Source organism: Columba livia, chromosome 6 (assembly GCF_036013475.1).
Source record: "Columba livia isolate bColLiv1 breed racing homer chromosome 6, bColLiv1.pat.W.v2, whole genome shotgun sequence".
NCBI lineage: Eukaryota > Metazoa > Chordata > Aves > Columbiformes > Columbidae > Columba > Columba livia.
In genome coordinates this window covers 30388975-30406105 of record NC_088607.1, presented here as the reverse complement: position 1 = coordinate 30406105, position 17131 = coordinate 30388975, and the positions used below count along the sequence as shown (strand labels likewise).

Genomic DNA, 17131 nt, shown 5'->3' with positions numbered 1-17131 from the left:
CTGCAATGGGAAATACATTTCTAAAGAGAAATCTTTCTTCAGAAACAAACAGAAAAAATATTTTGAGTGTTTGAACACATCATAAGTAACCTGATGGAAGAAAAAAGATCTTCATCGAAAATCAAGTTTTTAGGCTTCAAACGTAATATTTAAATGGGAAGATTTTGGAATGAAGCAGATTATGCATTAAAATGTCTTCAAATTGACTCTGTAAGAATATGTCTGAAATAATCTAAACAGTTTAATAGCTGTAATCCCACTAAATGCCATTCAAATGCCATGCAGGGATAGATACTAGGTCTATCTAGTACTAACTGGATTTAACTATAAATCCTGAAATGTTTCAGTATTCTTTCTCCACATGAGGCAATACTGACAATGCTGATGGACCAACTCACAGCATACTGATTGCCAGTGGAAGACAGCAAATTCTAATCTGTCTATTCCACTAACAAAAAAGAGAAATAGACACAGAGGATCATATATGAAGAATAAGAAAGAGATAAATCTAGTCCTCTGAAATCAAATAAAATGACCAAGACAGGTAATGTTTTACAGCTTTTTCTCCAGTTGAAGCAGAAACCCAGCTGGCTATATTATACGTAGAAGAAATAAGGGCATGAGCAAAATTTTGACAAGTGGGTTGATGGAATAAGATTGGATTTCCACAAAGCATTCAGAACAGATGAATTTTTTGATGAGTTTGCAGAACAGCCTGATCTTTAAAAGCCTTGTCAGAATGCCAAACTGGGATGATCACCCACTGAAAAACAACTTTCCAGGATATGGTACTAAACACACTGAGAACAAAATAGTTCCAAAAAGATTTTCATTAATTTAGCCAGAACGAAGTTAATAATCCATGACACAAATGTTTCTTTCTTTACTAGCTTGTTAAAAACACTAAATTCTCCCATAAAAAGAATTTACAGCTAGAGGCTGACAGAGATTAGCTTATTCTTCTTCAAAGTCATTAAATAAATAATTAACTAACAATAGCTGCTAAGTTACCTTGACAACAAAGAATTATTAATATGAGATTGCCCAAGGGAGAATGAGCCAGGGATTTCCAAACTGTGGTGTTAATCAAACAACTTCAAAGCAGCACAAGGACTCAGTGCCGGCAGGCGGTCACTGCCTCTGGTGGATTCATGCAGCCCGACACGGAGCTGGGAGCTACTGCAGCCTCTGGCAACAGGGGAAATTTTGTTATGTACTTCTGTGTAGCAAAAGGTCAAAGCTATTTTTTAAGCAAGAAAAAGGAAATAGAAGATTGGAAGTACCTGAATTGCAGGACCATTAATAACATGTCAGTCATACTTGGAAATTAATATGAGCTGTATGCCCACAAGGTGTTTCGTAAGAAGTTTTGTCAAAGCCTATGAAAAAAATGCAGCTATGGAATGCTTCAGATGTAACTGCACATGCTAAAAACGTCCTATATTCAATCTGTAGAAACCTAAGCATAACATAAAAGATACTGGGGGCATCTAATTTGAGAGATCTCACATGTGTCCTTCACTTTTCATGATATTTCATTCCAGTGTGGCTGAACATGACAGTTATGGAATCAACTTCCAAAAGGTGAATGTTGTAACTCTATACTACGTTATATCTCTTTCTGGTTTCTATGTTTGTAGAGAAGGATCTAATGGGCAAATCGTAACATTACTGTTCCATTCTCCTAAAGACAGTTTCTAAGATGGTATAATATTTCTGGAAGACAGAAACTGAGAATGTTTTGCTTCTCAAAATCCACATCTAGGAATCAGCAGGAAGAAGGTCCTTCCTAAAGCATCCTTGTCAGTGAAATTTAGTAACAGGGCACAAGGTTGTTCATACTAGCAAACCAGTTATTGTTTTAGCAAATAAGAACTTGCTCAGAGATGTCTACCAGAGCCCTTCAGATGAACCTCTGAATTAGATTATGCATAAACCAGCATAGACAACACTACTCAAAATCCTGCTGTAATGTAAGATTTTTCACCAATGAGTGATTTGTTGGTGCAGGATAGATAGCTTTTTCAACATACCAGAAATTGCTTCAGCTCTCTGACATGAGTGGCCTTTGCTCTCATTACAGAGTACCTCAGAGTTACTTACAAAAATCAAAAGTGTCTTTTCTTTCTAAGCCAAGAGATAAAAATAAACTTTCCCCTGTGTAGAAAGAACAGACCAGTGCCCAGAACTACAGTCCATGTGATTGGCATTTCCCAAACTTTACCACCGCTATGACAGAACCTTGAGTCAGCAAAGGTTCTCTTCAAGGAGGACACATTCATACCCCTCCCTCAGAGGGGTATGCAAATTTTTAGCAGGGCACAAATAAGTAAAACAAACATCCTCATCCATGTTCCTTGGAAAATCTTGACCTCCCACTTCTTTTCTAGATAATCACCCTACCTCTTCTGGTCTCCCATAAGCCTCATACCTTGCTCTTTAGAAGCTCTTCCAAGCCAGCACATGAGTTCCCTCTGGAAGGACCCCTCACCCCATACCACCTTCCTGATGAGGCTGCAGCAGCCCAAATGGCCAACATCCCGCTCCCCACAGCCTAACCAAGCCCTTTCTAGCCACACTCCAACACACAGTACCCATGATTGCCGACTCACAGGCTCAAACACTGTCTTCACTCAGTCCATCATAGTGTAAAACTAAGTATGCAATAAATAGGTTCTAATCAAGTTTGTATTCTCGGTCTCACTAAAGTTTTTAGTTGTATTCAACAGCTTCAACAGTGATACAAATGAGATTCTTAACCATGTCTAAAGTAAACCAGAAGCACATGGAGTACCACTGAAAACACAAGATGTATGTTTCTGAATTTTTGGGCTATCCTTGGAAATAACACCTAAAATTATATTTAAATTACTGCAAGGAAAAAAAAAATATAATCTTGAGATATTGCTTATACCAGAGAGAAATCCTTTACCAAAATCTGGAACTTGAACTAGTAGTGCATATTTCACTCACTCAATTATCAGCTGCCAGAGACTTCTGAGACTATTGAAATGGGACAGATTGAATACATCAGCTGGATTCAGTCAATTTAACTAAATTGTAAATGCTCCACAGCCCAATACCTATCAGAGCTCTGTTATCCTCACAGATTAACTCTTTCACAACAATGTCTAATGGGCATAAATATAATAAGCAAGCAGTAACACAAGACTGTACTAGGACTTTTTCTTTTTTTTTTCCTTTTTTCTCTTAAGAGAATGAATTATGCAAATCAGCTCTGATTTAGTGCAACAGCTTGCTCATACTTCATAAACATAACATCACATTTAAAGCACTTAGTTCTAGGAAGTAAAATAAATAATAAAATCAGGAAAAGTTGACCAAAGGTTACATGCTCAGATTTATCTGTACTCATTTTATCCTTCCTCTGAGGCAATACAGTCACAGAAAACCATTTCATGTCAGATTCCTAAGACGGACTTTTCTGGTGGGTACAGCTACTGACCTGCAGCATCTGAAGATAACCTTCCTGTGGATCGCACAGCAGAGATGATATTCGGTGGTTGTTCCTCATGCACCTCTGATTGTTGTCCCTCGAGAGAGGGAAAATTTGCCGGATAACTGTCATCCTCCCCAGAGCACTATGTACCAACTCTAATATTTCATTATCAGTGATTTCCTGTGAATGGAGATACAGTCTTTTAAAAGCATATAATTGTCCAGACATTTCATATATTTCTTACATTATTGGATAAATGTTTTTAAAAAGACAACAGAAGAAAAAAGTTACAGACACACATGCTTAGTCTAGGCCAAATGTTCTTATTTTGTATTTAATAACAACAATGGTATTTTTTATGCATCATCTGAAACAAAACAGTTTAACACAGGACCATCTGTCTTGGCAATACAAACATACTGCAGAGATAGTTCCTCATAGAAAAGCACCAACATGGTCTCAATAGGTTTCCAAGTAAAAAACAAGAGCTTTCAAACCAGATTTATATAGAAAGGGTTTCTGTTGAATAGAATAGAATAGAATAGAATAGAATAGAATAGAATAGAATAGAATAGAATAGAATAGAATAGAATAGAATAGAATAGAATAGAATAATATTCACTACATCCTCAGAACAAAAGAGCAAATAAAAAATGTAATTATCTTTAGGAAATACGTCCGTTACAACTGAGAACAACACTACAAGAAAGTACTTTTCCCATAAGAACAGCAGATTATTTCTCAAGACTAATCTTGATAATGACTCAAGGCACTCTTTTGAGGTTATCTGTATTAGGAAATAAAATATTAGGAGAAACTTCATGGAAAGGATTGACACAATTAGAACTGCAAGTTTCTGCACACAGAATAATTTAAGATAAGATATAAGGAGACCCCAAGGACAGGCTGATCTTCTTTTCTTTGCGCTGTCTAAAGATTCTTTGCACCCACATCCCAGCCTCCTAATCCATCCTGGGCCAGGGCCTGCATCTGCTGCCCTTATATCACAACTGAAGCCAACTCAACTCTATGCTTTAAGTATTTTGTATCTAAGAAAAAGCCCCAGAACCAAAACTTTGGGTTTTTTTTTATCCCTAGGATAAATATTTTGAAAATCACAGACTTAGCTGATCCTGAAACCAAAACAGCAGAACAGCTTGAGATGGTTGTTTCCCACCAGGAGTTCATGGTGGGGAAGGATAGGCAGTAGCACTGCTGGCTGCATTCATCCCCAGGCACCTCCTCCACAGGGAGCAGCTTTGCATCCCAGCTCCTCACCACTGCCACCAGCAGCATCTGCAACCCATATCAGTCCAGCTCCAGCACAGGTTGGCTGTACCAGCTGCACAGCTGGGCCAACCCGTTGCATAGCCTGCAGAGGGCTGCTCAGCCCTTTACAGGGTAGGGGGCTGCAAATAACTCCTGTTGTACCTACTCAGTCAACAGGACTCACACCTTGTGTTGTGTCATCAGCAGAAATAAACACAGCCTCGTCTTTTTAACATTCAAGAAAAAAAATACTTTGTTTTCTTGCCACTTTTTCTGTCAAGCTGTGACTGAAATGACCATGGGGTTATTATAATTACTTGTTATGGTAGACTAGCACTGTAGCTTTGGCTCAATTTAGTTCATCTTTGCCAATTTCCCATCATTTTTTAGGAACATGAATTTTTAACTTTGCAGAAGGTGAAATTCATTGCATTAACGACAGACCAACTGGTGTGGCGTGAAAACAGAAAATCAGAAAATAAATATATTCTTATAGAAGCCGAAGATTTTGAGGATTAATAGAAAATGTTTGGCAGCACCTGTTGCCCAGCAGGGAGACACTGAAAGAGACCCACGATCTCTACAGATCCCTCCACACTGCTGCCTTGGATTTCTCTTCTCTTGGGCTCAGGGGTATTAATCCCCACAGCATGTATAATCTGCAGTCTGAACAATAATATGGGATACCTTTAACTTATAACCCTTAGGCTGTATCTCTTGCAGGCAAACTCAAACTAAGTGGATGGAAACAGAATAAAAGATCACAAATCATCCAGACTTTCAGTTCACCACACACATTTTGTGTCCTCCCCGAGTGACGCAGAACTTTTCAAAGACGTCTCATAATCTGTGTCAAAATGCTTGACCTGAGACACATAAGCCTATACATAGCAGATCAGAACTGCTTTCCCCACAGGATTTCCAGAGGTAAGGTAGTGGAGGAAATCAACTATGTTAGACACATTAACTCAGTTTCTTCCTACTCAACTATAGGCACCAAGTGAGTCCTGAATGTAAAATCATAGTTACTGCACAGCCAAAGAAGAAAAACAGGAGCCTCTGAAAGGAAAATCAGAACCTAAATTAGACTAAATCTGACTCTAAAAGTGCCGCCTTTTTCTGTGTGGAAAACTGACAGTATATAAAATACTTCGGTGTCTCAGTTCAATATGTAACATCAAGCAGAACAAAGCTCCTGGTTTTTCTTTTAGCTAAATGGACACTCATGCCAGCAAATGATCCATTCCTTTTATAAACAAAATTCCTTTTTAGAAATGTAAAAGCACAGAATAAAAAGTTGTTCTTGGAAGTGCTGGGAACAAAAGGTCTATGTCTGCATTTTTGAGCTGGTGCTCTAAAAGCCAAAGGCAACTATGGGCTTTTCTATGCCAATTCACAGGGTGGTACAGCCACAGGCAGCATTGCAGGGCACCTCAGGCAGGTTCAGGGATAGAACAGAGTGGCTGAGTGCCTGAATTGCAGAAAAGAGCAGGTCAACAGCATCCCCCACCAGAGCAGCCTGTCTGCAGCTTCCCTGGCCAGGGGACTGCACCTCTTCCTCCTGCCTGGCACGGACATTCCAGAAAACTCATGGTCCTGGCTGAGTAGCATGTGAAACCTTAAACGTCACATGCAGAAAGATCACCTGTGTTCTGACTGTGATAAATACAGAAGAGAAAAAAAAAAGCCCAAAAGAGGAAAAATAAGTATATGTGAAGTGGATTCTTACTTTTATACCCATCAAAATAACAGCACATATCCAAAAAATAGTTCTAAGCCTTAGAGTCACAGAGGAAAAAACATTTCACACTGATCTTACAATTAAAGTCTGTTCATCTAGTTATTTGTTTCAAAGTAGCATGTTTTCTTTCCTGTACATGATATGAATATCTTCTTTACACTGTGAAACTGACAACTAAGGAAATAATTTAGGTTGGTCCTAGAGTAGTTTGTTTCATTTTTTTTAAACAAGTGTATCCCAAATTTCCAATCTTGTTCTTGGATCACTACACGGCACAAGCCAGCACACAGTAGTTGCACTCATACCATGCGTGAATGATGTATTCTAAGTGGAGTTTATCGGCTGGTTTGGCCATGCAAGCATTCCTTGCAAAATTCCATATCACATGCCCACTTTTTGGCTTTCATGATCCCATGATGTTACTACTGCACATGGAGTAAATCTTTAATTAATATAGATTAATATGCTTTAAAGAAGGTTAAAGAGCCTAATTTTCTGTTGCTTGGCACCTTCAATAGCAGTTTGCACTCAGGACTGTAAACACTGAATTTCTTGAATGAGGGTAGAGAGAGATCACCCAGGGATAAAAAATGTTATCTAAGTGTTCTTATCCTGGATTTTTCCTTTACTAAGGGAAAGAATTTGGCTATTCCAAATATTTCAGGGACCACTTAAATATTTTGGTAGGCAGACATCAGTGTAATACTGACTATTCATGCAGGCTTGCAGTAGTTCTCACCACCCAGCTCAACACTGAAGGAGTACTTTAAGTGCTGTGTTTTCTATTCGTGTGTCGTATTAATGGCAAAGTTTACTTTTCAAAAAATTGTGGCATTCATTTATCTGTTTATTTGCACAGAAATATTGGTCATTTGGGGAATTCATTTATCTATTTATTTATCTGCACACAAAGAACTTCAGTCAGTTTGTATTACCTAGCCGTATTGCTCAGGGGAATATTTAAATCAGCTCTAGTTGTGCTCAACTATCATAACACAAATTGCAAAATGAGACAATTATGTTTCACATTACAATCTCTATTTTCCTAGAAGTAATGACAGAAAATTATAAATTTTAATGACATTAATAATTTAAAGAGCCAAAAGAGATTTACAGAAAGCTCATCCCTAAGAAAACTGGAGGATTAAACTGAATGGCAATGAGGACAAGGACATTCATGGAGACAAGCAACAGATTCACGTGGAATTTTTGCATTAGGATTGATAGTGTTTGTTAGGTTATTCTAATTCCCCTTAATGCACTATGTACTTCTATAAAGGGACACTTGTTCACCTGCTGAAAATCCAGAAAACATTCTACAATTACCTGTTTTTTAAAAACATTCATGATGGCTTACCCTGTAGATCAATTTATTCAACCAACCATATGCTGGCTTCTCTGCATCCCACATGAGCAGGCACACAGATGCATATGTATACATATATATAGGTTAATCCTTGCAGGCAAGGGCACAATCTATTTTCCATTGCACAGAAAACATTCTAATATGAGTCTGCATGGCCACCTGTCCAACTCCCATCTTCATTGCCCTCCCACACATCCAACACTCTGTCACTTCTCTTCCTTTTACCTGATGATCCTAAAAATTTCTACAGCAATGTACTCATAATTTAGTTGAATTAGGTCTGTTTCTAGATATAAGGACTCTGCACTGGTTGTCCCAAAGTGTTTCTCAGATCAGAGCAAGTGCCTATACAGTAAATTCAAGCAAATTCTGCTGGGTTTGCATGACAAGGTTACAGGGTGGCTTCTGTGAGAAGCTGCTAGAAGCTTCCCCCACGTTCAACATATATAAGAAAAGCATACATTCTTTGGAAAATAAATAAATAAAAATTGTGTAGTGATGAAGACAGCAGACAAAAGGAGAGAAGCAAGATTTCTTCAGGAGAGTAGTAAATATAAAGGACCTGCAGTAAAACTGGCATAAATTTTAATTGTGAATTGTTAAGTTTTGCATTGAAATGTGTAATTTGTTAAATCTTAAGACATTTTTCACAGTGTGTTCCTTGTATTTCTATTCAATTTTTTGACTTCTTTTAGTCTGTGCATTTTTGTATAATTTGAAAAGATCTTAGAATATTTGCCATGCTTGTATTCTTAGACCGTTGTTAAGAAATCTGCTTTTTTTCAAGCAAAAATAAGGCACGGGAAGCGTAAAAGACTTATTAAATTGTTATCAGAGTAAACACAAGCATCATTACACAGAATGATGCTTAAAAACAAACAAACAAAGAAACTTTTAGCACTTCCATATGTACAGAAAGTCTGAGAAAAATTGTAATCTATCAGATAGACCTGGTTCTACCTCAGTAAAAATGAAGCCATAACAATTTGCACAGGTTCATGGGTATAATTGTTGATCATTCTTCAAAGTGAATATAACAGAAATTTCTAAAAAAAAAAAAAAAAAAAAAAAAAAAATTTCCAAACAGACGTGAATAACGAACACTGTGTTCATAAGGGATTTTTCTTCTGAATTCATAAGTTTCTCCAAGATTACGCTACAAGCCCTGTACTAGGAGAACACTGTTCATCATGTGTTTTCTAACACCTTCCTACATGCTACCCCTGGGGAAAAACTAGTTTGCAGAGATATACTTTATCTGATAATTACTATTCTATTTTCTGCTGATTTTTCTCAACCTCTGAAAAATATTTCATAGAGGTAAGTAAGAAACAAGTGCCCAGATGACAGCTGAGAAGCTGTTTGACTCTCAAATCAAGAAATATACAGATATACTGGGCATGCCTGAAATGGTGAAAGGAAAGAAAACAACTATTGGCAGGAGCAAAGGAGCTGTGGGATAGAAGTGGAAAGTAGGAAATATGTCACACCAGGAGAGAGACGATGGGACAATTTCTCTTCTCTAATATGACAAACTGCCTCCTACAGACAGAGAAACAGTGATGAAGAGAGACTTACAAAAACAGCAGAAATAAGAGAATTGAGCCAGAATCCAGAAAAGAATTAACAGAAATGTGTTTTGAGTGAATGGTCTGAAAGGGGAAAATAAAGAGCGTTATAATATTTTTCTGCATTTAGTTCTGACTGATCACCCAGGTTGAATTTGGGAAATTTTTATTGATCACCTAAAGATCTAGAAATTCATCTGCTGACAGCACCACCAGTATCATTTGGAAAGTGTCATCTGTCCAAAATGGAAGAATAAGGTCAACTGCTGTCTAAAAATTTTGACCCACATTCAAGTGATGTGTATAACATAACTCAACATGGCTCAGAGCTCTGCAGGTCCCCTAGCACTCTAACTTTCTAAGGCTCCTCGCCACTGATGGAATTTGTCCTCTTCCAAATCTTTTTTTCGCTTCTGCAGAAATTACAAGACCTTTTCTTCCTACTTCACTTCTCCCTCCTCCTTCAGTGTGGAGGCTTTCTTCTGACAACTATTATCATAGTTGGGAAGAATTTAACCAAATGCTTTACACATCTGCAATTGCTCTAGCAGTTTCTCTGTGCTTACTGCCTCCAACTTTTCCAAACCAAGTTCTTTTATGTGGATTAAAAAGAGAAAATATCCAAAGGCATGCTTTTCCGGATGTTAAATGTGGTTTAGTTTTATTTTTCAACTAAAGTTTACAAGAATATCAGCTGTCTTCTAACTACTGAACACTTTCTCTCCCTATGGATTTGGAATCTGTATAATACTCTATTTGTATAGATTCATCCAATTTATTTCAGATTTCTTATTGAAAACCAATTTTCACCAACAATAAACTGGTCCCTGACTTTTTTTAAAAAATGTATTTATGGTTAACATTGTACATCAGAAGCAAAATAAAGCTATTGATAATTTTTCAAAAGCTCTGGTTATCAAGCTCAGGTTAGTACAAGAAAATCAACTGGCTTACTACATTCTATCAATAAAAAAAGCACCTTTGATTTTGGCAAGAGCCACTACCAATACAAGTTACTTTTCTGCTATCCACCCTGCAGTGTTGTAGAAGAGGTTATATGGTTGATTTTTTCATCTGTTTTTAAACAGAGTAACTATTAATAACAGCACAAGCTTTTCTTCGTGATAAAGAGCACCTTAGAGCCCAGGTACCGTGAATAGCATGAAACTATATGTTGAATCATGCAATAAATACAGGCACCCTCTTTGCAGTTCCAAGTAAACACACACATACACTGGAAACTGTGCTAGTACATCTACCAGAACACTCAAGGATATGATTCCTCCTGCCTTTACGAAGCTTAATTCTGGAAACTGTACTGTAGTTCATAGAAAAATGCAATGAAAGAATGCATGACACTGTTATTTTGAAAAATAATGTATTATTTTGTTAGAAAGAACTCCTCCTTTATTTAAGTGTCCTGCCACAGCAAATATCCACAAGTTGGTACTTTTCTCGCCCGTAGTACATTCCTTTCCTACAGAGTACCTGATGTTTTAGACAGTAAGGAGCTAATGTAATGAAATTTCCACTAGTTCTCCCCACTATTCCCATGGTTCCAGCTTGAGAATTTAGAAGTCAATATTATTTGAATCTCAGGATTTGTTATTCCATATGGTACAGCATGTGGTATTTCTAAGACTGAAAATTCAGGATAATAAGAAGTCATTTTGTGTTAATAACAAATATCCCTTTATACCTGATCTGATGCATGTTAATCTGAATCAATGAGAATCAATTCAATGGAAAAGCAACAGATGAAAACTCTAATGAAGTAGAAGCTCTAACCTTTAGTTTTGAGACTTAATTTTTACACATTGTAATTAAACCTATTTTTAAACCACTGAAAGTGCCAGCAATTCATTACTAGGCATGTTTCTATCAAAACTACATGCAATTCCAAGATACTTATTCATTTCAAATGATTGATATCAAGAAATATGATGCTATGTTCATCCCTGGCTAAGTCAAACCACTGAGGCTACCCCAAGTGTGGATTTGGCTGAGAGTATCTAGTCAAACGCAATCACTCTAGCTTGCCCAGTAGTAGACAGAGAAGGATGGAGTTCTACGCTGACTGGAAATCAAATATGAGTCACAGTTCCCAGAAATGTCATGTTTGTCAGCAAAAGTATTAAGTGATTCAATGTGAAGTATATGCAGTGACTATTTTTACAAAGTGCCACTGCCATACCCCTAGTAAAAAAAGATATGTGGAAAGACCTAGAACAGAAGATGCAGATCAGAAAATTCTCAGTGGTGTTCATAACACAGTTGTGTTTGTCTTTCCAAACTGAGATCTGAAAATATTTAGCAGACCTCTATAATGTGAGTAGGAAAAATGAAGAATAAAAAAAACAATAGCAGAACCAAGTCTGAAGACAGAGAGATGGCGAGATGGAAAAAAGTAACCAAGGAAGTTGTTCCTGTTCATTATTATCATATTTAGATCATTAACTATTTCCCAATACTCAGTGCAATTTCTACTGCAGAAGATGGAATTGCATTTCCTTTATCTTTCTAGAGTGAACATGTGATCATGTTCTTCTTTTAATTATATCTGTTCTTCTGCTATACCTTTGCTCATTTTACTGAGCTTTCGTCATACTAGGTGCTCTGCTCTGGATTTTCAAAACTGTTCTGCACATTCTTGTTTTTTTTAAAGTGTCTTGCCCCAAACTTGCAATACTGTTCCAACAAGGCCAAACTGATGTCAAGCAAAGCAAAATAATTGCCTCCCTTATCTTACAAAGGATGGTTCCAGTAACATATCTGAGGACTAGGTTTGCTTGTCTTACAAGATCACAACAATTTGACTAATATTCTGTTCGTTATCCACAAGGATTCTAAGTTGCTGCTGCAGATGATCACCAGCTATATGTCATTTTGTAGCCACACGCAAAATACTCTCTATATTGAATCTCATTTGGTGGAGTGCCTTAGATTTATCTAAATAAACTGGAAGTATTACAATGTTTTTAACAGTCTGGTTAAAATTAATAGTTTCTATAAAGCCAGCATCAATTAAGTCAGTAAAAATATTAAAATTTCCTTTCTCCATTAAGTGATCATCTTATTCTTTATCTTCTGCTATGCCTAAACTTCTATTGTTGCTCTTTATGACCGCTGGTATGAGTCATTTTGCACCTTAGCCTCATTTTATAATAACTTACTTGGTTACTCCTTTACACTACTCCTGAGCCCTTTTTTCACCACTTTTTCTTTAGAATTCCTCTCAGATTTCAAGGTCTTCACAGATAACCAATTAGAACCATAATGATATCTTATTACACTTTCATCTTCACAGAACTCCACAGTTCTTTTGCCATCCTTTACTCATATTATCTTTCCAAAAGCACTACAAGTTCCCTAAACTTGTGAAGTTGGACATTCTTTTTGCTGATGTCCATTATTCCTGTTCTCCTTTTCTCACTTCTTCCTCTTCTTCAAATAGCACATGCCAACGTCTCATGATCCATTTCACAGCAATTATCTTCCAACTTCCTTAGCCCATTCTTCCTTAGCCATAATGAAATCCTAACTGACATCTGTCTGAACTTTTTGAATATGTAGGGATAAAATTGTCAATCACAGGAAATTGAGAAGACTTATCTATGTCCCAACAACACATTTTCAACTGTCAGGGAAATTAAAATCATCCATTATTTCAATTTCCTGTCTTTGAGGTATTTTTGTCAAAAATGCACTTTCAAAAAGTCTAAAGTCTTCCTCAGTGTATTTCTATGCCACTAGTCAAAAGTTTGAACTTCACCCATCCTTAGCTTCAGAGCGAGTATGTACAGTTTGAACATGTAACACTACATTGTCTTCTCTTCACCCCTACCTGTCCTTCACAAAAAATTATCTCCTATTTCAACCAGTAACCTTGTGCTTTGTCTTACCGTGTCCTACAACCTCCAGTTAAACTTCTGAGAAGTGATGAAAGTTTGTTGAAAAAATAAAGGAAAGATGTGTTAATGGTGAAACAACGCTTTTGAATTATCAGTCAAATTCAGTACCCATTCCCTTTCCATGAAGAGTAGTTGACTGCTTTGTGTACTTTACTAATTTAAATGTAAGAATATTGAATGTTTTGAAACTTGGAAATAGAATTAAGTGCATTGATATGAATGAAAAAAATACTGTGCTTAATTTGAATATTTTTTTGTCCAAATTCCAGTTTTACAGAACATTTTTAAATCTTTTTCTCTCTCCTTAAATGGAGAAAATTTCAAAACCATGAAATGTCCCAGAGAAAGGAAAGCATAGTTTCTAGTGCTATTTATACTTCCAGACATACTGCTACTGCTAACAAAAAAAAAGCAGACACAGACTCCTAGAGCATTGCTCCTAGTACAACTACATACAAATTCAGTTTCAAGTATTGCTCTTGTGCCTCTCTCACAGACATTTGCCCTGGGCAATGCACAGCATTTTCTCTGAGCAGGCAGAAGAGGAGAAGGGGAGAATGAAAAATGTCAGGAGGAACCAACAAAGATGCTTGATGTCAGGCACCAAAGACAAAGAAATGTAAGAGAAATATAAAAACAAGGAAGAAAAACGAGAAAAAAAAAAAGACAGGACATAAGCACCCAAAAGTGAGGGGTGGGGGAAGCATATACAACTGTGCCAGTCATGCCATAAGAACTAGCACACATCTATCAAAGCTGGTAGGTCATTTCATCAACACTTGAAGGCATAAACAGCGAAGATATAAGCAAAATACCATATATGTTCTAATAGCTCTTCTTTAGGTTCAAAATTGCTGGTTGTTGGCAACTCCCAACACAGTCCATGGTAATAAATTGTTTTGGACTATTCCAGAGACAAAGCTAAGCATGGATCAGTCATTGTTCTGAAGAGCTGTTTGCTGTTGCAAAGATTTATACAGAAATCATATATATTCTTGCTTTTAAAAATCTACTTGGCATGTAGAATTCAGATAGAAGAGTTACCTAAATGAATGCAAGGAATGATGTAGTATATCCAGATGAATGAAAGTGAAGATGATGAAATATACATCTAAAAGGGGAAGGGTAGTTAGAAGTACATTTCTTTTTTTCCCCTCAAACCTTCACTACTTTTGACAGCTCTGCAAGTTTGAAACGTAAAATGTCTGAAATGAGAAAAGTAGATGTACTTACGAATGTATATTTTTAAAACAGTAAGGTTTGGTGGCTTTGGCTTCAAAGAGGACATACGAGGGCATGATTGCCTTCAAAGACCTATCCCTGTGTATTCTCTTACTCTGAAAGACTTACCATGTATTGTTTCAGCCTTCCAACCCCATACAGTGAATCCACCTCCCAATTCACTAGCCTTTTTCTAAAGATGGCTGAGTCCTTTTACTCTACAAATAGCATCCAAACTGAACAGACACCTTAGCACAGAGATTTGGGTTACTGGAAGCAAGCAAATGCAGGATCTTGAGAGACAGTATAGCTCTGTACTTTAAGATCAACTCTTATATTCCACATTTGTTGTGTAGTAGGATTAACAACCATACAGTTTTAGTTAGCTCATCACAAGCTTGGTGGTGTTGCTTGCCTAACAAAATTAAAGTGACAGAATCTGTTCAAACTCCAAAACTTAGCTCCTATCCTGCAGTATGGGACAGAAGCAGAAGGAAAAACAAAACAAAACAACGCAAATGTTTATTGGATTGTCAATACAGAGAGAGTAAAGTAGATTAAATTCCAGTAAGACAATAATATCATCCTCTACAGTCATTCTTACTATAGCAAGGTAAGTCCAAGGTTCAGATCCTCTTTGGCTTGACAAGAGGTGGGACACAGGACAGATTGTGAGAAGGTGCTCAAGATCAGTGTACCACAGTAGTCTAACCTGTACCAGGCCCTTAAATGTTTCCCTGAAGCGAGGAAGATCTAAAGAACCTGTTTACAATCCAACACTCTTCATTCAAGGAATGTCAATGAAAATAATTGTCACTGTGTTCTTTTCTGACTGCTGCCCCTTCAGGCCAGTTAGTGCTGTACCTCTCTTTCCTTGCAAATGGGATCATTAGATCACAGGTGAACAGAAAAGTGTAGGATCCTCAGTCTCTCTGGGAGAAAAAAAGGACTGGCTAAGGATTTGGTCCACTTACAGAATGAACTACATCTCTCTTGCTACTCATGTGGAGCTACACAAAAAAAGAGCTGATTTGATTGTTAGGAATTACAAATTAATTGTATTCTGCAAATCACAGCACCAATGAACATCAAGTCAAGGAATAACATTTTCCATCAAGTACCCATGCAGTTCTCACTGTTACCAAATGGAAATATACACAAGGAAATCACAATCATTCTGTTCTCTTGCTAGCATAGGGGTACGCACACTACTAAGTGAAAAGCAAGCCCTAAGGAACTTCCATCTTTCTACAGATACATCCATGTGCATGCTTAGCGTATCTTCTTCACAGTGGTTTTAAGCACACAAAGACCAACACTTTGCTGTTAAAAAAGGATAATCAAGACATTTCCTCCTCTCTTTACCTGAAAAGGGTTCTTCAAAATTTCATTAATTTGAAAAGTTTCTGTAATTGTCTGTTTGAATTTAATAGCATTTTGAGATATTTATAAGTATGTACACTGCTATTTTTCACTAAAAAGTTATACTTCAGATTTACATTTTTGTAGCATAGCTTCCCAACCCAGTGTCTAACCATAAAAGAGAAAAAATTACAGTTCAGAAAATAAAAGCAGAATTGACACCCCGTGTGATGTGTTTGTGTGCTGAAGGTTTATTTGTGATTCAGGCTTCATGACGCGAGTTTTAACATCTGAACAGTAACAGCAGCAATAACAAATTCACAAACACTCCCTCTCTATAAATGTTTAGGGAAATATCCACTGTATTATCTTTATGTGAATATAAACACTGACTCCCTGGGCATCTGGCTGATATTTTGTAGTGGGCCGTTACTGCAGCTGACAAATCAGGAGGCACTTAAATGTAACAAGGACTAGAAAGAATTTAGAAAGCCTTTACAAGCACAGATTTCACAGACTTTCCCTAACCCCTATTTAAATACAGAGCCTTTCTAATGCCACACAATACAATTTATAGCTACTATTAAAAGTAGCCTATCCAAAATTATCAGCTAGGTGCAAAGAAAGAAATGAGAAATTAACAAAGGAATTGGTTATTAAATTAGAGGCTATGCATTTATAATATGAAAATAAAACAGTAAGCACGGTTCTTTTTAACTTAGATATTTTACTATCTTTTAAGGAATCATTATTAAAACCAGAAGTACATTCAATAGTGCCATTTATCCTGAACAATCAGTGATTTATAAATTACTATATGCGGTACAATTTTTCAAGCTTTCTATTGCTTTTTAAATATGAGTCTCCACTGATCCTCATTAGGGCACCATGGTACTAAGGTAAAATAAATAATCGTAGTGCCAGGACAGGATACTATTTGCTGCAGAGAGAAAATATCACATTTAAATCTCCGCTATTCTGGAACTTGGCCAAAAGAGTAACACAATTCTGCACCAGAGAAAACCTGTGTGTCATGTAAATACATACTTGCACAAGCTAAGTCTGCAACTGGTCTCAGCACTCCTTTCTCTCCTGCTATCTGAGCGTGGGCTTTCACAGCAGAAAAGGGTGAGATTCTGGCAGGTACAGATGCATATATTTGAGGTTTCTTTTGAGATATTCTATGTTTCCTAAATAGTCAATGAAATAGGGTCAGCATGAAGGTAAAAATAA

General features: G+C 36.9%; 1 protein-coding gene across 12 annotated transcripts in view; it reads right to left on the bottom strand.

The window, feature by feature from the left end:
* Positions 1–17131, bottom strand: part of GRID1 (glutamate ionotropic receptor delta type subunit 1) — a 564590-nt gene that overhangs the window by 107597 nt on the left and 439862 nt on the right. For all 12 annotated transcript variants that reach the window (XM_065067788.1, XM_021297291.2, XM_065067780.1 and 9 more), the window contains one exon: positions 3467–3640. In XM_065067788.1, coding sequence (XP_064923860.1) covers positions 3467–3640 — 174 coding nt within the window. The remainder of the gene's footprint in view (positions 1–3466; positions 3641–17131) is intronic.